This window comes from Cervus elaphus, chromosome 1 (genome assembly GCF_910594005.1).
Source record: "Cervus elaphus chromosome 1, mCerEla1.1, whole genome shotgun sequence".
NCBI lineage: Eukaryota > Metazoa > Chordata > Mammalia > Artiodactyla > Cervidae > Cervus > Cervus elaphus.
Window position 1 is genome coordinate 32,220,607 of NC_057815.1, and position 21,860 is coordinate 32,242,466.

General features: G+C 36.6%; 1 protein-coding gene across 1 annotated transcript in view; it reads left to right on the top strand.

The window, feature by feature from the left end:
• Window positions 1-21,860, top strand: part of ATM (ATM serine/threonine kinase) — a 143,409-nt gene that overhangs the window by 105,764 nt on the left and 15,785 nt on the right. The window contains exons 49-60 of the mRNA XM_043898421.1: window positions 1,321-1,434; window positions 1,984-2,201; window positions 2,656-2,863; window positions 3,801-3,914; window positions 4,279-4,437; window positions 4,887-5,025; window positions 6,062-6,144; window positions 7,463-7,603; window positions 8,383-8,499; window positions 16,923-17,072; window positions 19,059-19,224; window positions 20,739-20,825. Coding sequence (XP_043754356.1) covers window positions 1,321-1,434; window positions 1,984-2,201; window positions 2,656-2,863; window positions 3,801-3,914; window positions 4,279-4,437; window positions 4,887-5,025; window positions 6,062-6,144; window positions 7,463-7,603; window positions 8,383-8,499; window positions 16,923-17,072; window positions 19,059-19,224; window positions 20,739-20,825 — 1,696 coding nt within the window. The remainder of the gene's footprint in view (window positions 1-1,320; window positions 1,435-1,983; window positions 2,202-2,655; window positions 2,864-3,800; window positions 3,915-4,278; window positions 4,438-4,886; window positions 5,026-6,061; window positions 6,145-7,462; window positions 7,604-8,382; window positions 8,500-16,922; window positions 17,073-19,058; window positions 19,225-20,738; window positions 20,826-21,860) is intronic.

The following is a 21,860-nucleotide window of genomic DNA, read 5'->3' on the forward strand; positions in this document are numbered from 1 at the left end:
TACCTTTAATGTACATATATATTTTATATTAGTTATTATAAACTTGATTGCTTCTTCAACTCTGTATCCAGCATAAGATGGACAAATTTAGCAGCATTTGTAGGAATCATGAAGTATTTTAAAGATTTGGACTCAATGATGTCCCTCTGACATACACCTACTAGGTGAATATCAACATTTTGTACTTTTGGATAATGGAAACTTGTATAACATCATCCGTTATTAGAGAATTTATCATTATACCAAGCCCTGGGAGCTCACATGGTATGATTGTTTAAATATTGTTTAACAGTATGGCCCCTGAAAACGAAGATCATGGCATCCAGTCCCATCACTTGATGGCAAATAGATGTGGAAACAGTGGCTGACTTTGTTTTTGGGGGCTCCAAAATCACTGCAGATGGTGATTGCAGCTATGAAATTAAAAGATGCTTACTCCTTGGAAGGAAAGTTATAACCAACCTAGACAGCATATTAAAAAGCAGAGACGTTAGTTTGCCAACAAAGGTCCATCTAGTCAAGGCTATGGTTTTTCCAGTAGTCATGTATGGATGTGAGAGTTGGACTATAAAGAAAGCTGAGTGCCAAAGAATTGATGCTTTTGAACTGTGGTGTTGGAGAAGACTCTTAAGAGTCCCTTGGACTGCAAGGAGATCCAACCAGTCCATCCTAAAGATCAGTCCTGGGTATTCATTGGAAGGACTGATGTTGAAGCTGAAACTCTTAATACTTTGGCCACCTGATGCAAAGAACTGACTCATTTGAAAAGACCCTGATGCTGGGAAAGATTGAAGGCAGGAGGAGAAGGGGACGACAGAGGATGAGATGACTGGATGGCATCACCAACTCAATGGACAGGACTTTGAGTAAACTCTGGGAGTTGGTGATGGACAGGGAGGCCTAGAGTGCTGCAGTACATGGGGTGGTGAAGAGTTGGACACAACTAAGCAACTGAACTGAACTGATGGACCCTGAAGTTACCTACCCTCTTTGTTCTTCAGTTGTAGTTTTCGAATTAAGGATAATAATTGTTCTTACTTCATAGGATTCTTGTGAGGATTAAATGAATTATTATATTATTATATATAGTAATAATGCCAAGCATATAAAAGTACTCAATAAATGTGAGTTGTTTCAATAATAGTAATAGTAGTAGAGAATGATTATTTTATAAAGGTAAATATTTGAAATTATTAAAATAGTTGTAAGGTGAAAGAAAATGAGGAAAGACATTTTTAATCTGTTTTTTTCCTACATAGAAGATATTTTTGTACAGTCATGATAATGAATTACATTTTAAGACTTTGCTTTCCTTTACAGAATGATCCCAACTTAAAACTTATATACACAGAATGTCTAAGGGTTTGTGGCACCTGGTTAGCAGAAACTTGCTTAGAAAATCCTGCAGTCATCATGCAGACCTATCTAGAAAAGGTAAGATTTTTGAGGAACCCTAATAGAGTTGCTTAGCATGAGTACATTTGACTTTTCATTGAAGTGAAGTGAAGTGAAAGTTGCTCAGTGGTGTCCAAGTCTTTACAACTCCATGGATTTTAGCCCACCAGGCTCCTCTGTCTATGGGATTCTCCAGGCAAGAATACTGGAGTGGGTTGTCATGCCCTCCACCAGGGGATCTTCCCAACCCAGTGCTTCTACCACCTTTGAGCTTCCTGTTTCTCCCTCTTATTCATATAGTTTAATTTTAAAAATAGATACTTCACTAATAAATGAACATGAAAAGCCTAATATGTTTTTTTAGTTTTATAGAACTTTTTGTTTTTGTACCATTCTTTACACATATTAGCTATTTCAGTTGTTTCTGCTCTGTCAAAATTGTTTTGAAAACTCAAAGAAATACTGTATTTTGTATAATTTAGTTTATATCCGAAAGTTAAACTTTACCGTGGATATTTCTTTGATCTGAGTAATTCTTTAGATGCATTTAGTATCTGTAAATATAAATGGATTGTTTTTTTCTTGAAGGCTGTGGAAGTTGCTGGAAATTATGATGGAGAAAGCAATGATGGGCTCAGAAATGGAAAAATGAAGGCATTTCTTTCATTAGCACGGTTCTCAGATACTCAGTACCAAAGAATTGAAAACTACATGAAATCATCAGAATTTGAAAACAAGCAGGCTCTCCTGAAAAGAGCCAAAGAGGAAGTTGGCCTACTTAGGGAACATAAAATCCAGACCAACAGGTAACTGGGGGTCTACAAGTAACAAGATATACAATGTTTATACAGGTATACAGAACCAGATAGAAATTCATGCTGTGGCTCTATACTAATTGTGGAATATACTGGTGTTAACTTTTTGTTTTGCTTTTTAAGTTTGTTTGTTGGTATCATAGTTGAAAAAGATATGTGTTGAAATTAGAGAGGAGTTACTTAGTTTGATGTAATTAAATCCTTTATTCAAACCTGCTCTTGGTGTATATATTTTAGTGTAAGTAGAAAATAAAGTTAATGAAATACCTTGGATAGAGTCCACTTTGGTTGCCTAAAGTAGCTTTTGAATTGCAGAAAGTTAAAGACAAAATTAAGTTTGTTCTCTTTATAATTCTTAGAATTTTTTATGTTTTATGTCTTATTTGATTTTGTAGTTCTATAAAATTTAATGCTTTTGTGTTTTATTTTAATTATCCAATGTAAGGTACACAGTAAAGGTTCAGCGAGAGCTGGAGTTGGATGAATGTGCACTCCGTGCATTGAAAGAGGATCGTAAACGTTTCTTATGTAAAGCAGTTGAAAATTACATCAATTGCTTATTAAGTGGTGAAGGGCATGATATGTGGATATTTCGTCTTTGTTCTCTCTGGCTTGAAAATTCTGGAGTTTCTGAAGTCAATGGCATGATGAAGGCAAGTTTTCTTTTTCAACCTAGTATTCTAGCCTGTGCTTTAAAAGTTAAGCCATTAACCCCTCAAATGTCATGCATTTTGTATACTTTGTATCCTTGGCAGTTGGTTTAGGGCTCTACACATAGGTACTTAACTAACTCTAATGATGTGGGTTTATGTGGATATGAGAGAATTTAGGGCAGTCTTTTCCCATAGCATTGCAATTACCATCAGAAAGTACCCAGAATGCTAGATTGGGAGATTTGGAAAGCAGTTAAAGATGATGTGATCACAGGTGGTGTTTTTTTTTTTCCCCTGCTTTATTATTTTCTGGGTTTTTTTTTTTTTTTACAATAAGTTATTTTTATAAATGGAAAAAAAAACATTTTAAGAAAACATTAAGGCAGTAGAATTTTATAAATTTTTATTTAAAAATCTTGGATTTTATTAATGACACCTAAATATGTCCTGTCATCCCCTGTCATTTATTAATGATACTTAAATGACACCTAAAGTTATGTTGTCAATCAGTTTGAAGCTTAAAAGTAAAATAGTTCTTCGGGCTGAAGAGAATGTTAATATTCATAATAGATACAACAAATTTCTGCTACTAGTGTACATTAAATCCTGTTTCTTTAACAAAGTAGGGGAAAATAGTTATTCCACTTTATTCACACTGACTTCTCAGGAGTCAAGATTACAATAGTCCTTAGATCAATATTTGTCCTCCTTGGATTCACTGGAATATAAGCAGTACCAACTATTCCACTTCTGAATGCAATCTGATACAGGTTCAAACATGATTTACCAGTGAGTTAATCTAGACTTTAAGATAAATGATAAGGAAAAAATGTGTCTGCTTGATGATTGCAGTAGTAGAGGAGCATTTTGTATTTGTTTAGCTGTGAGGGCTAGTTGAAATGCATTGCTTTTTAATTTTGTGTTTTTTTAATGGCAGAGAGATGGAATGAAGATTCCATCATACAAATTTTTGCCTCTTATGTACCAATTGGCTGCTAGAATGGGGACCAAGATGATGGGAGGCCTAGGATTTCATGAAGTCCTCAATAATGTAAGTAAACATGAAAATCAAACCACAATAGCTTTTCTTTTATATTATTGTATATTACTGTTCCACTCTAGAAAGTGGCAACACAAAAAAGTTTAGTCGGTCATATTTATTGTGTTACATAAGGGCAAGAATATTCTCTTTGTCTCCTTTCATACTCCACTTGTTACTCACTTTCTCTTTCTTTTTCCTCATATACTTCTCTCTCCCATACATACCCACACCACCACTCCCACCCCACACACAGTCCACCCACTGCAGCATCTAGCACAGGAAAACATATCCTAATGTTAAGCAAAATTTAAAAGGTTTTGGGTTTTTAATTTTTTTCTTTCCATAAAATTAACAGTTCTTAATTTTCTGACAGCTCATCTCTAGAATTTCAATGGATCATCCTCATCACACTTTGTTTATTATATTGGCCTTAGCAAATGCAAACAAAGATGAATTTTTGACCAAACCAGAGGCAGCCAGAAGGAGTAGAATAACTAAAAATGCACCTAAGCAAAGCTCTCAGCTTGATGAGGTATTTGGATTGAACATGCATACCTTTTTGAATTGTGATATTCATTTTTTCCCAAAATATTCCTTTCTTAAGTCTCCGGAATTCAAAGAGTATGTATTGTTGACAATATTCAATTTGTAAATCCTTTGTTGTTATGATGCTACCTAAAATTGGTTCAAAATTCCTGAATATTTCTCAAAGCATGAGAGATACCAAAGGTATTTTACCGTTTTTTCTCAGAGTAATGAGCAAAGAAAAAACAGGTTCTACAAGGCACCCAAGTCATTTACTCTTGAGATTATTATACCTTTGATACATTTCATTCATAATATAGAGACTGCTTTGTCTCTGAGGGATTATAGTCCTTCCATTGTCTAGATGTGTGCATAAATTCCATTTTTTTGTTTTTATAACTTTTTAATGTTGCATGTTTGCTTTTGTAATAATTTTTGTTTGTATTTTATTAATAGGATCGAACCGAGGCTGCTAACAAAATAATACGTACTATCCGAAGTAGGAGACCTCAGATGGTCAGAAGTGTTGAGGCACTTTGTGATGCTTATATTATACTAGCAAATTTAGATGTCACTCAGTGGAGGACTCAGAGAAGTATGCAATTTGAAAGAATGAATGTTGCATTCTTGCTATGTTGATCTCTGTTGTTGTTTTTAGGTGCTAAGTCATGTCTGACTCTTTTGTGACCCCATGGCCTATAGCCCACCAGGCTCTTCTGTCCATGAGATTTCCCATTTTCCCAGGCAAGAATACTGGAGTGGGTTGCCATTTCCTTTTCCAGGAGATCTTCACAACCCAGGGATTGAACCTGTGTCTCCTGCATTGCAGGCAGATTCTTTACCATTGAGCCACCAGGGACACCCACTTATTCTCTGTAGGGATATTTTAATTACAGAGCAGAATATAAATCTGCTCAACTCACACACATTAATTATAGATATGAAAATTCTGATGATTACAACTCACACATGATTCAAAACTTAATTTTTATCTAAAAAGCTTCAATATCCCTCCAGTTACTTTTTCACTTAATATCTTGTTATGAAACACTCTAGGACTTAAAAATGAAAAGACCTTATCATTTTCTCCATCACTCTTCTTGCTGTGTCTCTTTAAATAATTATAAGCTGCTATAATATTTGGTTGTGTGTATCTGTCTACCCATACTTTAATAATTATGTTCTTTTTTTCTGTTCAGAATCATATCTTCATATTTAAATTCTTACTATTTTAAAATAAAAATGAGGCTCCTCATAGTGTTCCTCTAAGCAAACAAAGAATACTGTCATGTTGTTTAGTCACATTTAATAGTAATGTGTATAGCATTATCTATGTGCTATTCATACTGTTATATAATTATCTTAAGTTGTCCAACTTGGCACCTCAGGTGGAGTCTGGCCTAATTACCAGTGCCAGGTAACCTGCAAATTCATTTGTAAGCCACGTTACCCATTGCTATGCCCTGACCCTGAGCGGCATTGTGTCCCAAGTCTTTGGTCTTCATTTCTAAATCAGAACCACAGGTTAGCCATAGTTTGGGTTTATGGTATCTGCTGAATTCTCCTGCTTTACCTTCAGTACTGTTGCTCAATTTGCAGTTGTCACTGAAACTTCTTTATTTTAAATACAGAAGGCATAAATATTCCAGCAGACCAGCCTATTATCAAACTTAAAAATTTAGAAGATGTTGTTGTCCCTACTATGGAAATTAAGGTAATTTACCATTAACTGTTTTGATTTTTTAATTAAACTAAATTTCTTTTTAGCAAGTTAAACCATTTGAAATAGCCTTTTTTTGTAGGTCAGTATTGGTTAATTATTGGCAATTTCATTTGTTTCAACCAGTAGTTTTTTCTTTATTGGATTCCCTTTGCCCAAGACTTAAAATACTTAAAGATCTCTCCTGCTTTCTTTTCTGTTGCCTTCAGTGTTACAGTTGTCATCTTTCTTATGAAAAAGTCTGTAGACTGTTATTGATATTTTCATTGGCCAGAAGAAGGAAATATTTTGTGTGTTTATGCCAATGTTAATTTTTAACTGAGCAAGAAAGTCTCTAATTGTTTTATATTGATTTTTAAAATTCTGTACATGTTAGAATGTAATGACTGTGATGTATTACAATATTAAATAATACAATATGTATTAAGTATTAAATTGACTGTAATATACATGACACTTTCAGCCATGTCCTAATGGTTTTTTATTGCTAGAAGTACGATGTGGGCAGGGATAAATATAATAATAAAGGTTGTTGTTTGGTCACTAAGTCATGTCCATCTCTTTTGTGACCCCATGGACTGCAGCACTTCAGGCTCCTGTCCATTAAATTTTCCAGGCAAGAATATTGGAATGGGTTGCCATTTCCTTCTCTAGGGGATCTTCCCAACCCAGGATCTAACCCACGTCTCCTGCATTGGCAGGTGGATTCTTTACAACCAAGCCACCAGGGAAGCCCATAATAAATAAAGATTACAGTTTATAAAATGTTAATTTTAACTGCATTGTAAAATCTCTCCTTTGAGTTTGCAGTTTACTGTTCAATATATATGGTTATTTGACTTGAAATGTAGCTTCATCGTGTGGATTAAACTATCAGCAAAGTTACTTATTTAAATATTTTGTGAAATTGCCAAATTTAGCAATTAAAACCTAGAAAACTCCTCTGCATACTTTTCTAAAATTTACCTTATTGTTTTTGTGAGGAGATGACTTAATTTATACTGATGACTTAACATATACAGATCAATGGTAACTCCTGAACCAGGGTTATTGAATAGTTTTTTCAGCAACACTCATCTAACTTCTTTTATTAGGGTATATTTAAGGAGGTAAATTGTGTTACCTATATTGCTTTTTGAAGCCTCTCCAATGTCAAATCTCCTTTCATTTATAAAGTTACTACTTCTGTTCTTAACCAACAGCACATTGTCATTCATTCCTTTGCTTAGTATTAAAATTGTCATTTAAAATTCATTTTTCTTTAAATGCAAATTGAGTACTAAGGTATTGTCATATTTATATACTTTATTAGGTGGACCCCACAGGAGAATATGGGAATCTGGTGACTATAAAGTCATTTAAAGCAGAATTTCGTTTAGCAGGAGGTTTAAATTTACCAAAAATAATAGATTGTTTGGGCTCTGATGGAAAGGAAAGGAGACAACTTGTCAAGGTGAGACTTTGCTTTTGTGGTGTGGTTCCTCGTGGATTAATGAAAAAATCAGAGAAAAACTAATAGATATTTTCTTCTTATTTTGGCTCTTTGGTTTTGTTCTTAATAATTACAGGTGAGGAAAACAAAGTAGAAATAAATTGTTCTCTAGAAGCAGAATGCTTTTCCTCATGGTTGGTTGAAGTGAAAGAATACTTTTTAAATGTGTAGACATGGTGAGGTTTAACCGTCAGCCTACTTGTTGTGAAAAAAAATTTTTGTTGAATGTTGCTTATTTTCTTGAATAGTTCAAGTTGAAGGCCCGTGCTTCAGTATCCTGGGTCTGACATTGTGCTAAGTGCTATTTTAAATGCACGCGAAAGGGATAGCACTCCTCTCTTACTCTGCTTTTAAGCTCTTTGGGCCTTGCTGGGAAGTAGCAGAGAGATAACAGTGCTCCTCCACCTTGGCGTTTTGCAATGTGCCCTTAAGTGGAGGCATTCCAGTTACTTTAGTTACAGAAGCCGCTGTGATGGGGAGTGGGGAAAGGTACTTCTTTTTTCTAAATTGGTCTACAGTGGTGTAGCTTATTCTAACACTATCCTTTTGTTCGTGTGTTGGTGTGTTACACTCACAAACGAAAGAATAGTATTAGGTCTTAATTACTTAAGAGACTGTTAAGGGGAGCACAGATCCTCTGATTTCCAAGTGCCCTTTGGCTGTCCTCAGATGACTTTGTGTGATTCTATAGTAAAGAAAATGAACTGTGCTTAGTTATTTGTGTTTTGATTATTCTGAAGGGCCGTGATGACCTGAGACAAGATGCCGTCATGCAGCAGGTTTTCCAGATGTGTAATACATTACTGCAGAGAAATACTGAAACCAGGAAGAGGAAATTGACTATTTGCACTTATAAGGTAACTTTTATTTCTGCTGCTTCATAAAGGACGTATGAAAGATGCCATTATTGAGGTAGGGGTCAGCAAATATTTTCCTGAAGGATAACATTTTAGACTTTGTGGGCCACATAGGTCTCTGTTGCATGTTCTTTCTTTATTTTTTTCCTTGATAGCCCTTTAAACCTGAAAGACCATTCTTAGCTCACAGGCTATACAAAAATAGTTCGGGACTGGGTTTGGTCCAAAGACCATATATTGCTAAGCTCTGATTTAAACAGTATTTTTCTTTTGTAAAAGTATACATTAATGTTAATTGCAGCAATTTTTTTATTTCAAGAAATCTTGTTCCTGTAATCAGCTGAAGTATTTTCCCTTTATGTTTGACCATTTGGCCTATTTCTGGTATAAAAGTGCTCTTTAGAAGAGAAGTGATGTTAAAAAGAAAATACTGATTCAGTGAAGAATACTTTATATAATGTAGGGTTTTAAAATTTTAAATATGCTAGTTTTTGACTAGGTAATACATTTGCATGGTTCAAAAATCCAATAATAGAAAAAGGTATAAAAAGGGAAGCCTTCTCTCACCCTTTTCCCTTTCCCTGTCAACCTCATGCCCCACCATCTCTTACCCTTGTAAGTATCGTTTTCATTTGTTTCCAGTGTTATATGAATAGAATATATGACTGCTGCCGCTGCTGCTGCTAAGGCGCTTCAGTCGTGTCCGACCACATAGACGGCAGCCCACTGGGCTCCCCGTCCCTGGGATTCTCCAGGCAAGAACACTGGAGTGGGTTGCCATTTCCTTCTCCAGAATATATGACTATAATTCCTTATTTCCCCCCTTTCCTAGAGTAGAGACAACAATATTTTTTTAGTTCAGCAGTATATTATAGAAAGTTTTTGCTTTTTTAACAACTGCTCTGTGCATTAGTACATAATTATCACACAAGTCCTTATCATATAAAATAGACACTTGGGTCACATGGTCCTTTCCTATAGCAAGCGGTGCTGTGCTGCAGTAAATAACATTGGACATATTTCATATATGCACCAGTAAATCTGTGGGGCAGATTTCCTAAAGTTGGATTGATGGGTAACAGTAAATGCACCTGTAATTTGGTAGATATTGTCAGATTACCTTCAATAGAGGGATGTCCCAGTTGCATTTCCTCCAGCAATTTGCGTGAGAAGATAATTCTTAAGTCACATTATTCTATTAATTTAATCATCTTTGACCCTTACATGAATGCTCATCTAGCACATTTGCATTTTTAAAAATTGCAATAAACCTTCATTTTGAAGGACTTGTTTTCTATAGGTGTTCCTTTCTGGTTTCATTCCTGTATGTCCTATTTGCCCTTGATTCTTCTGTCACTGCTGTAACAAGGCTTATTTATTTATTTGTTGTTTCTATTTCTATGAAGATATAAACAAATTAAGATAATTACTGTGGATTAGTAGAGAAGCAGTCTTTCAGAGACACTTAGGATCGTCCCATATCTGTTTCTTAAACCTGCACAATGGTATGTAAACAAGTGTTTATTTTCTCCAGCAAGTTAACCCTACTTAAACTCGAGGTATCCCAACCATCAACTAAGATTAGTTTAAAAATATAATAAAAAAAAATACAATAATGTTTATAATGTGAATAAGCTGCTTAGGTGGAGAAGGCAATGGCAACCCACTCCAGTACTCTTGCCTGGAAAATCCCATGGACGGAGGAGCCTGGTAGGCTGCGGTCCATGGGGTCGCTAAGAGTGGGACACAACTGAGCGACTTCACTTTCACTTTTCCCTTTCATGCACTGGAGAAGGAAATGGCAACTCACTCCAGTGTTCTTGCCTGGAGAATCCCAGGGACGGGGGAGCCTGGTGGGCTGCCGTCTACAGGGTCACACAGGGTTGGACACGACTGAAGCGACTTAGCAGCAGCAGCAGCTGCTTAGGATTAATGATAATAAGAAAGATGCAAGACTGAAAAAATTATACAAATGTAACAAGAAAGAAAAAAGGAAAATTAGGATAAGGTAAAAGTACCACATCATAAATGGGAAGACACTGAAAAATGTCAGCTGATTTCAAATTAGCACAGATAATGAAATTCCAGTAAAAATTTTGGAATGTGGAAACATGATGTAAAAGTTTATCTTGAAAAATATATTGGTGAGAATGACTAAAATGTCTTTGATACAAGCAATGCATGAAAGTGGACTCTGTCCAGTCGTATGAAACCAAAGTAGCCTTGACAGATGTTTATATATACATGTGTAAGAAATCAGTATATAGCTTTGACATAAAGTTCCTTAAATGCTATTAACTCTGGGCATGATGGGATAATGGGTAGTACCTGATTTTTAAATATAGTTTGAATTGCCCTCAATGAACATTTTTTAATTATAAAAATAATTGTTAAATTAAAAACACCAAATAACTAGGGGAGCAGGGAAAAAGAAATTAGATCTACCCGCCAAAATTCTGATTGAGTCAGGCTATTGTAACTGAAAACTGAGATTTTTTTTTAGAGCTTCTTAACTGCCTATAGAAATAAAAATATAAAACTCACTTATTAGTTGGATAAAGTTGAAGAGTGGAAAAGCATTTTAAAAAAGCACACTTTTTTCTTACTTTCAAATTTGTGAGAAATTTGTCACATGAAACTTTATTGTTAACTTGATGCTTTCTAGTACTAGTTAACAAAAAGCGAGTTCTCATGAAATGCTAAGAGCAAAAGTTAAAATTAAAGATCTGTGAAATCTGTTCTTTGATGTGTTTTAGATCAGTGCTACTCAAATTTAGCAGGCATTCTAGTCCCTGGAAGGGTCTGTTAAAACACAGATTGCTGAGCCCCTAAAATTTCTAATTCTAGGATGGAGCCTGAGAATATGCATTTCTAGCCAGGTACCAAGTGATGCTGATGCATCTGCAGTTTAGGAACCACACTTTGAGACCCAACAGTCTAGTTAATTTGCCATCTATTGATTTAGCTTCTTTGTAGGACAAAGTTGATGAGCTTTTAACTGTCTCCTCTGATTGCTCAGACGTTTTTAGAGGGCAGATATTCAATAACATGAATGAAAGGGAAGTTTTATGCTCTAAATGCTAGACTTTTAGATAGCAAAGGTGATGACTAAAGAGCTGGGATCCAATATGTTGCAACATATTTGGGCTATAAGTGCTCAGTCACTTCAGTTTTGTCCAACTCTTTGCATCCCTGTGGACTGTAACCCACCAGGCTCCCCTGTCCATGGGGTTTTCTTGGCAAGAATACTGAAGTGGGGTGTCATGCCGTCTTCCAGAGGATCTTCCTGACCCAGGGATCGAACCTACATCTCCTGCATTGTAGGTAGATTCTTTACCACTGAGCCACCAGGGAAGCCCTTGGGCTATAGGGTCACCTGGTTTTCTCAGAAAGCAGCTCAGGCTTCCAAGCAAATAACACAATTTAGCTTCCAGAGTTCATTGCTATAAAGCATGAGACAAGACCTTGAGCTAAAATAATTTGAAGGCAAACCTTGTAACTATTTAAATATCTTATTTTCACAGATAACTGTTTTACTAATTAAATAGTGGAATTATTTAATGTTATATGTTTGAATATTAAAAAATGACCTCTTGGAAGACTGCATGCTCCCAAGGCAGGGGGCACAGGTTTAAGCTCTCTCAGGGAACTGGATCCCACAAACCACAGATAAGAAATCATCCACATGTCACAGCTAAGAGTTTTAACACGTTGCAACTAAAGATCCTACTTGCCATAATGAAGATCAAAGATCCCATGTGCTGCAGCTAAGACCTGGCACAGCTCGGTAAATTAAAAAATAATAATAATAAAAATTTTAAATGACCCCTAAGTATGAGAGTTTGGATTTGACTTTATTGTTTAGAATTGTACTATTGGGCCAATAGATCTATATTATTTTGAGACTACTCCAAAAATGTGAAAGCTGTGTTGTAGCTTTGTTGCTAGTTGTTCTTGATTTCAGTTAAAGGTTCCTGGAAGTACTATGTGGTATGTAGTGAAGCAGTCTGCCTAGTCTTCTGTGGAGTCATTCCCAATCTGTCATTCAGTCTTCTTGTGATCACTGTGACAAAAGCAGGACTGGAATTGACTGCCTGGAATTAACTCTTGGTACCCAAATGTGGCTCAGTGGTAGGGAATCTGCCTGCCAATGCAGGAGATGTGGGTTTGATCCTTGAGTCAGGAAGATCCCCTGGAGAAAGAAACGGCAACCCCCCTCCAGTATTCTTGCCTGGGAAATCCCATGGACAGAGGAGCCTGGCAGGCTATAGCCCACAGGGTGGCAAAGAGTCAGACACGACTTAGTGACTGAATGACAACAACAAAGACAACAACCCAAATGTCAACACGCAGCCTCAAAGGAGAGACCTGTATATTGAGGAACACAAGATATCAGAGAGAATCACATGGGGATGAAGGAAGACAAAGTTTGTATTGTTTTTGCTGGCACTGAGACATGGCCCTCCGATAACCAGAATTCGTGTGACTGGGCTAATTTATCTCTACCAAAACTACAGTTTTAGAAAGTATGTTGAACAACTAGCCTAAAATCTTAGATATGAAAGGATTCATTTTTTAAAATCAGTGTCCTATAAACAACATTTAAATGCTGAAAGAAGCTTTGTACTTAATTCTTCATTATGCCTTGTGAAAAACATTGCCATTTGCCTTTTGAAACTTGAGTTCAATGTTTTTTTACGTCAGCCAGCATCACAGTTGAACTCTGAAATGAGGTAGAAAAAAGCCAACCTACTCATTTCTCCATCAGTCTCTTAACAAAAGACAAGGGTTTGATTTTTTTTCCCTCACAACTAGATAGTAATAGAGAGTAATTTTAGAAAAGAGATCTTTGATGGAATATATTAGGAGGTAAGGATGTGATCAAGCATTAGGGCCACAGCTAGCTCAAAGTCAAAGATAAAGCTGGATTTTCTGGGAGGAAGGCATTTAGAGGTATTTAAGCAGGAAGGAAGGTAAGTTGGAAAGACTATGAGATCTATTTGTTCATTTGTTCAGTAATTGTTTATTTACTTGTCTAGTGGTGTATTAGATACTCTACCAGGTGCTGGGGATATAAAAGTCATAAAACATAGTCTTAGTTCCTAAGAAGCTCATAGTCTACCAGGGGAAACAGACAAACAATTGCAATGCAGAGTGTTAAGTGCATTTTTGGAGAATGAAAAGAGCTGAAGATGAGGAATCATGCTTATCTTTAAGACCACTGGGGAAGACCCAGGCTGAGGGCAGGAACAGGCTCCAATGCTGCCTGGGGAGAGAAAAGGGAGAGACTTGGCCACCAACTCCCAGTGGACCTTCAATACAAGGCCATCACCCCAGGGTCACTGTGACTTACTGGAGCAAGTGGAGCCTCCTGGGCCAGGGTTCTTCTAGCTCCTTTTTCATTGTACACTAACAGGCAGCCAGAACCTGTTCCATTGTTGCCTACCAAAATGCCTGTGATCTAGCACTGCTCCCGAGATTACGGCCCTGCCCCTAAAGAGAGGGCCTTGTTTTGGGAGCTTCTCGGCCCTGAGAGTGAGCACAGGCTCGGGAAGGATACACAGCGTGGGACTCGCAATCACTGGGCTCCTTCTGCCTGGAGACAGTTTAACATCTGAGGGAAGATGGGGAGATAGGAGGGACCAGCCCTCTCCGCCCTGCCTCATTTGCTCCTATAAGAAAAGTGATGAGTAGCCTGAGACCCTTGGTACCAGGGCCTATTCTGTGCCCATGATCCTTGGCAAACCCTTCCACTCACCCCTTTAACCAGGGTGGGTGGGTACAGGGCAAAAGGAAGCCTGAAGCCCTGAAAAAGGCTTTAAAACACAAATGTTTTGCAAAGGCTCCTCTTAGGAACTTCAGGGCATGGCTCCTGTTCTACCAGGCTCCAGGGCTTAGGCCTGTCAACATCTGGGAGCTTAGGGTCTTTGGATCTGAGCAGCAGTGTTTTCCTAAGGCTGAGCCCCACCAACTAGCTCATCCAGAACTAGCCTCATTTTGGTATCTTTGAGACAGGGTGCTGGCCCTGAGCCTGCTCATCTAGAGAGGACAGTCATAAAGGGTTCAAGGCCCAGACTCTCTAAAAACTGAGGGGGAGCCCACATAGGAGGGGCATGCACCCTGCTGTGGGATCGCAGCTGCTGGGGACCGCTTCAGGGGGAGGGCAGGGGGGCAGGAGACAGTAGGGGTATGCGCAGGCAAGGGGTGGGGAGTGGTGGCTGAGGACTGAAGCACTGAATGCCGATTTTGTTTCACTGCAGGGCTTTTCACTTCCCTCTGCCTGTAATACTCTTTCTTCAGATCTCTGCATGAACTTTTCCCTTAGGTTATTATTCTTTCAGGCTTTTCTCCAATGTCACCTCTTCGGAGATGTCTTCTCTGACCATATAAAAAAGTATCTGTTACTTTTTTAAATGTCTGTTTTGTTCTGTTATACTTGTTATCTGGCATCATTAAATGCCTATTAGTGTGTGTGTTCCCACACCAGAACGAAGCTTTGTAAGGACATGTTCTTCATCTGCCTCATTGCTGCTCTCAGTGCCCTAGCATCATGTGTAAGACGTAATAGACTCTCAGAAAACATAGTTAATAAATTAATGAAATCTCTTCCATGTTAAGACACAACATAAAATAATAAAACATATTTGAGTATATTAAAATTTAAAATGTATAGAGTTAAAGACACTATAAAGACAGGTGGCTGAGAAAACAAATTTTTAAATGTTGATAACAAAAAGCGTTGTTATTAATAATAACAAGGGATTTATGTACAGAATATGGATATAGCTATTACAGACCAGTAATAAAAAGACAAGCCATGAAAGAGAAAAAAAAGGGTGACGAATACAAACAGACAGTTCACAAGAAGAAAACATTTGAATAGCCAATGAGCCTATTAAATTGTACTCAGCTTTCCTGGGAATCTGGAAAATACAAATGAAAACCACAATAAGATACTATTACACACCTCTTGGATTGGCAAAATGTGGAAGTCTTGATAAATACTACATGTTAGGAGGTTATAGAATAGACTCTGCTAATGGGTATAGAAATTGGTAAAACTACTTTGGATAGTTATTTGCCAGTATATGTTAACTAAGTTGAAGATGCATGTCCCAAATGGCCCAGCTCTTCAATGTCCAGGTACATGTATACCCTAGAAAAACTGAAATATATTCATTACTAGACTAATTCATAGCACTAATTCACTAATTCATAGCAGCATTGGGGAAATCTGGAAACAATGTAAATATTAATCAGTCTTCCAATTGTATAAATTGGATAATTATGGTATATTTATACAATGCAGAGTTGTTAAAACAAATGAGTTAGGGTTAAATGTACTAACATAGTTAAAGGTATTAATAAAATAGTGTTGATTGAGAAAAAAGCAATTGCAAAACATACATGTAGTATAAATATTTAAAGCTTACAGTTACATATATATACTGTGCTGTGCTGAATTGCTTCAGTTGTTTCTCACTCTGTGCAGCCCTATGGACTGCAGCCTTCCAGGCTCCTCTGTCCATGGAATTCTCCAGGCAAGAATACTGGAGTGAGTTGCCATGCCGTCCTCCAGGGGACCTTCCCTAGCCAGGGATTGAAACCACAGCTCCTGTGCCTCCTGCGTTGGAGGCAGATTCTTTACTGCTGAGCCACCAGGGAAGCCCTACATATATGTATATATATATAAAGCTTTGAAATAAAAGTACTGTATACCCCAAAATATGTGAACATGATAAGCAAGGTAGCCGTCATCTTGTTGGTATGGAGGGGCACAGGGTCAGTGAGGAGTACAAAGGGAGTTTTGTCTCTTTCCCAGCAAATAAGAAAAATCTTATATTTCATAAAGCTGTTTAGTAGGTAAAAGGGTGTTTATATTATTTTATACTTTTATGTATATTTATAATGTCATAATTTTTAATCATTTTAATCTTTCTAGTAAAAGTGCTCATTTTACAGTATGTTTAAGAATACATTTCCTCTTGGTGTAGCTAATGAGACTACAAAGCAAGAATACATACACTTTCAATTATTAAAGTATACCCAAATTAAGACTACATTTGATGTCTTCCAAAGTGAAATTCTTTGAATTTGATATTAAAGTTGTAAGGAAAGCAAAGTGCTAGAGGGAGTAACCTTAGTATGGCTTGGTCAGTCACAGATGATGAGTACAATTAACAGGATTGACCCCTCAGAAAATCCTGAAAATTGAGAGAAGAGCAGGTTCTTAGAAGTCTAAGCATCAGGCTAGAAAATCTTACTGTTTGAGCTCATTTATTTTCAGTTGCTTTCTTCCTATGGACAGAAAAGTAGTAATGCAACTTGAAAAAATGCTTCACACTGACTCTGATAATTAAATAATCTTCACATGCTCTTTAACGCCTATCCATAATCAAAAGGTATTTAATCTGTAACTTCAGGTGGTTCCCCTTTCTCAGCGAAGCGGTGTTCTTGAATGGTGCACAGGAACTGTCCCTATTGGTGAATTTCTTGTTAACAATGAGAATGGTGCTCATAAAAGATACAGGCCGAAGGATTTCAGTGCCAATTACTGCCAAAAGAAAATGATGGTGAGTAACATTCAAACACATATGTTATTGCAAGATTATCTGGTAGCTTATTAAAATTGACAGTTATCAAATATTTTAGAATGTAAAAAGTTTTAATTTCATCAGGTAATTGTATAAGACAGTATGCTTACTAGAATGAAAGTTTGTGTGAATGAAAAAGGGAAGTTTTTAAACTATGTTGTACCAACCCTTGTCAGATGACAGTGTTTGCCAGTTTGCTTCCAATTTGGGGCAAGGTAATTCTTAACAAACAAAATACTAACTAAAACCAAAAAAGAAAAAGTTATGAAAGAGAGAGAGACCTTCCAAGACTTTTGCCGCATCACATCACACTGGCCATCTGATGTGACATTCATTGACCCAATCAGTGACATTTAATGAATGTCTCCTCTTTATTGGGTTCTATGGTAGGACTTCACAAATATGAGTAATTACTATCATACTTATCCCATTTTAAGATGAAAAGAAGTTCTGAGAATTTAGCTTCCTCCAGGTCAGTGAACTAATAAATAATGGCACAAAGATTTAAACCTTGTCTGTCCAACTCTAAAATCTATTTACTTTTTCTTTTGTTGTGCTTTCTGTTACACATTTTTAAAAAATGTATGGTAAAGCACTATAGGGATTGTGATGGAAGGGTTTGTGTAGGGACAGAGGACGAAGTGATCAGTTCTACCTGGGACAGGAAAGAGTGGAGAGAATCAGATTCAAGACTTGGTAGTCCAGTGGTTAAGAACCGATCTTCCAAAGCAAGGGATGTGGATTTGATCCCTGGTCTGCCCTCTAAAAATGTCTGAGCAATCAGAGGAGACAGTTAAAAGCTCATCAACTTTGTCCTACATGCTGATGGGCAACTAAGCCCATGTGCCACAGCTAGAGGGAAGCCCTCTTGCTACAATGAAAGATCCTGTGTACTGCAACTAAGAGCTAACCCGCCAAATAAATAATAGACAAATATTTATTTTAAAAAAAGACTTCATTTGAGGTGAGTTTTATAAATGAATTGGTTTTCCAGGAAGAAGGAACACAGAAGCAAAAGGGAAGGAGGCACGGACAGGCAGGTAAAGATGGCAAAGCCTTAGTGTTTGAGGAGGGATAGATGAGACTGAAGCAGTGGTCATTAGTCAAAAAGTGGAGGGTTGCTTCATGAACTGTTAAGAAATTTGCACTTTATCCTGTAAGCAGTAGAGAACCCTTGAGAAATTTGTTATTAATTGCTGCTCTGACCAGACTTGTAGCTTCGTGTGTGTGTGTGTGTGCTTAGTCACTTAGTCACTTCATGACTTTTATTTGCATTTATTTTCTGTGGCATTTATTCCCGGGCCATAACTTTTTGTTTCTTCATTCTTCTGGGATATCTTTTTCTTCTGTGCAACCTCCTCCTCTGGTTTAGGAACAATCTGTTCTTTTTCAGTAAGGATCATCTCAGTGTGGCAGGGAGAGCTCATGTAGGGGTTGGTCTGACCGTGAGCTCTGTAAGTCCTGCGCCGCATCCTGGGGGCTTTGATCACTTGGATGTGCTCAATGACCAGAGAATCCACATCTAAGCCTTTAAGTTCAGCATTACTCTCTGCATTTTTGAGCACGTGTAGTAAAAATTCAGCACTCTTTTTGGGCCACCGACCCTGCGTCCAGCCCCACTGTTTGGCCTGTGCACACCTACCAACTCCACCGTTGTAACAACGGAATGGCACACATTGCTTCTTTAAAGTGACATCCTTCAGATACTTGGTGGCTTTTCGGATATGCATACCCTTTATGGCCTGGGCAGTTTCACGAGTGTTCTTAAAGTGAACACGAAGATTTGAACCTCCTGATTTGCATGATTTTGTGGCGTTTTCTGGGTCGAGTGAATAGCACACCATTTTTAGGGGTCAGCTCAGGCCGCTTACCGGAAAAAGCTGTACCGTTTTCTTATTGAAACTCCTAGTACATATTAGTTGAACACAGTACTGAGAAAACAATTTTATATTTTATCTATTAAAGGATGTGCAGAAAAAGTCTTTTGAAGAGAAATATGAAGCTTTCGTGGAGATTTGCCAAAATTTTCAACCAGTTTTCCGTTACTTCTGCATGGAAAAATTCTTGGATCCAGCAGTGTGGTTTGAGAAACGATTGGCTTATACTCGGAGTGTGGCTACTTCTTCTATTGGTAATCTTCTTATACATTTTAGTAGATTCAGCACTTCCTACATTCTATGTTACAGGGAGATGATGATGGTGATCGTGGTTTTTACCAAGCCACCATCATTAGATCATTGTGTTTCTTGTTGATCCTGATTCTTAGCTTCTAAATATAGCTCTTCTTATTTTGACAGGAAAGAATTTCTTTTTTTCCAGGAAGAGAAATAAGACTGATTATTTTTCTTCTTTACTGTATAATGAATATGTCTTATTTTCTCTCCCTTCAATGTATTATTTTCTGGGATTTTCTTTGGAAAATAATAAAACTCATGATAATTCCATTTATTTCCTTTAATTGTTACTGGTCTTTTGCATACAGCCTTTATAATACTATGATATTAACACCCAATGATTGATTCTGTTTAATAGGAATAGGAATAATGATATATATTTAAATATTCTGTGTACAATATATATTCTGACTTTTTAATTTCTAAGAGTTTGGAATTAACAGTTAATTAGCACTTAATAACATCTTAGAGTATAGAAACTAACAGGAATATATCAGTGATCTATTGTTTTTAATAAAAGAACACTTTTCATCACTTAGATACAATATATCAGGAAGGCAGGACATGTATGTTTTGAAAAGTTTCTGGGTAATAATGAAGCCCTCTTTTTTTCTATATTGAGAATCATTAATCTGATTCTGCTAATTTAGTTTATGAACAGGGAAGTAGACCCAGTTAATGACAGAGCTAGCCATGCATCCCAGGCATCCTGACACTCTGTTCACTATTTTTTCTGTAACATATCTCATGGTGTTTTTCATTAGGTTAAAAACATTTCAAAGCATGCTATCATCTGTCTTAAAAATAGAAATGTAGTTTTTCCTGGATATATACCTGATTAAATTAATTAATGATTAATTTCTGTTAAATATAATTCATCAAGCAGAAGAAAGTTTCACTGAAGAATGAAGAACTTACCCATAGGCATCTCAATTTAAAAGTATACTTAATAAATATTTGAGTATATTTAATGCACTGCTTTGGTAAATAATAGGTCTCAATTTTAACCACACTTATTTTTATAAGTACAAATATTTTAATATATGTACATATTAGTAAAGGGAAAATTTTTTTTATTTTTTAAATTTATTTAAAAAATTTTTTTAGTTGTGATACATGGACTCAGTTGCTCCACGGCATAGGCATATGGGATCTTCCCAGATCAGGGATTGAACTCGTGTCTCCTGCGTTGGCAGGGAGATTTTTTATCGCTGAGCCAGCAGGGAAGCCAGCAGGGGAAAATTTTTTTAAACAAATCATCTAGGATTTGTAAAATGCTGTATAAATTAAAATAGCTGGCAAGATTTGACTTAAACTGAGCATGGCCAAAAGGAAATGTACAAAATGTACAAAATTTCCTTTAGTAGGCAAAAAAGCCTAATAGTCAATAGTATTAGTTCAAATTATGGCTAATTGTGTTATAGAAATAGATGATATCAGTGATTTCAGGTGGTTTTTTTTTTTTTTCTAGTTGGTTACATACTTGGACTTGGTGATAGACATGTACAGAATATCTTGATAAATGAGCAGTCAGCAGAACTTGTACATATAGATTTAGGTAAGTAACCAAAGATATATTTCTTTGTTCAGTAAATATTTGGTCATCAAGAAATTTTTGTTGTTGTTTGCCTACCAGTTTGCAAGTATGAAAGAGAGACGGATATATCAAAACAATAAATATTGTTTATTTAAAAAAAAAAAAGCTTAAACACAGTGATACTGGAGGGAGTAGCTAATTCTGCTTCAGATAATGAGTGACATTTAAGCCAGGTCAAAGAGAAAGAAAGGATAATCTAGAGAGAAGATAGAGCAGATAATGAAGGGAAGGATATTGAAGATATAGCATGTTGTAGGAATGGTGAGAAATTAAGTGTGGCTGGAATGAAGTTCGTATGTAGTTGAGTAGCTTGAGATATAGACTGGTTTATAAAAAACCAGGCCAAGAAGTTTCAACTTAATCTTTTAAACAATGGAAAGTGAATGAAGATATATTTGATCAGGACATAATCCTGTTTATTGGAAAGATAATTTGGAGAACAGTGTTAGCAGTAGGAATACAAGTTAGGGGAGATTATAATAGTTTAGACAAGAGATGATTTGGACTAAAGTTGTATAGACCAATGAGATTGGATTTAGGGACATTTTTGTAGTAATTTTGCACCAAGTGATATAAGATGTGGAAACAATGGGAGAGAGGACTCCAAGATAATTGAAGCTTCTAAATAAGGAAAACAGCAGGTTTTGTGGAAAATAAGAAACTGGTGAGCTTAGTTTTGTGTGTAGTTTTGAGGTATTAATGGCATTTCCAGGATAAGTAGGCAGTTTAATATATAGGAAAGTAAAGATGTTGAAAATAGTAAGAGATGTAGAACTTTAAGCAAATAGATTACAGTTAGTCACTGGACTAGAGGAGGTTCTAATCTTCTACATCACTCTTGATGAAGAGGACTAAGGATAGAATTGTAAGGAATACCAACATTCAAAAGTCTGAGTCTTGGATATTCCCCAGTGGTCCAGTGGTCAGGACTCAGCGCTCTCACTGCGCAGGGCCCAGGCTCATTTCCTGGTTGGGGAACAAAGATCCCACAAGCTG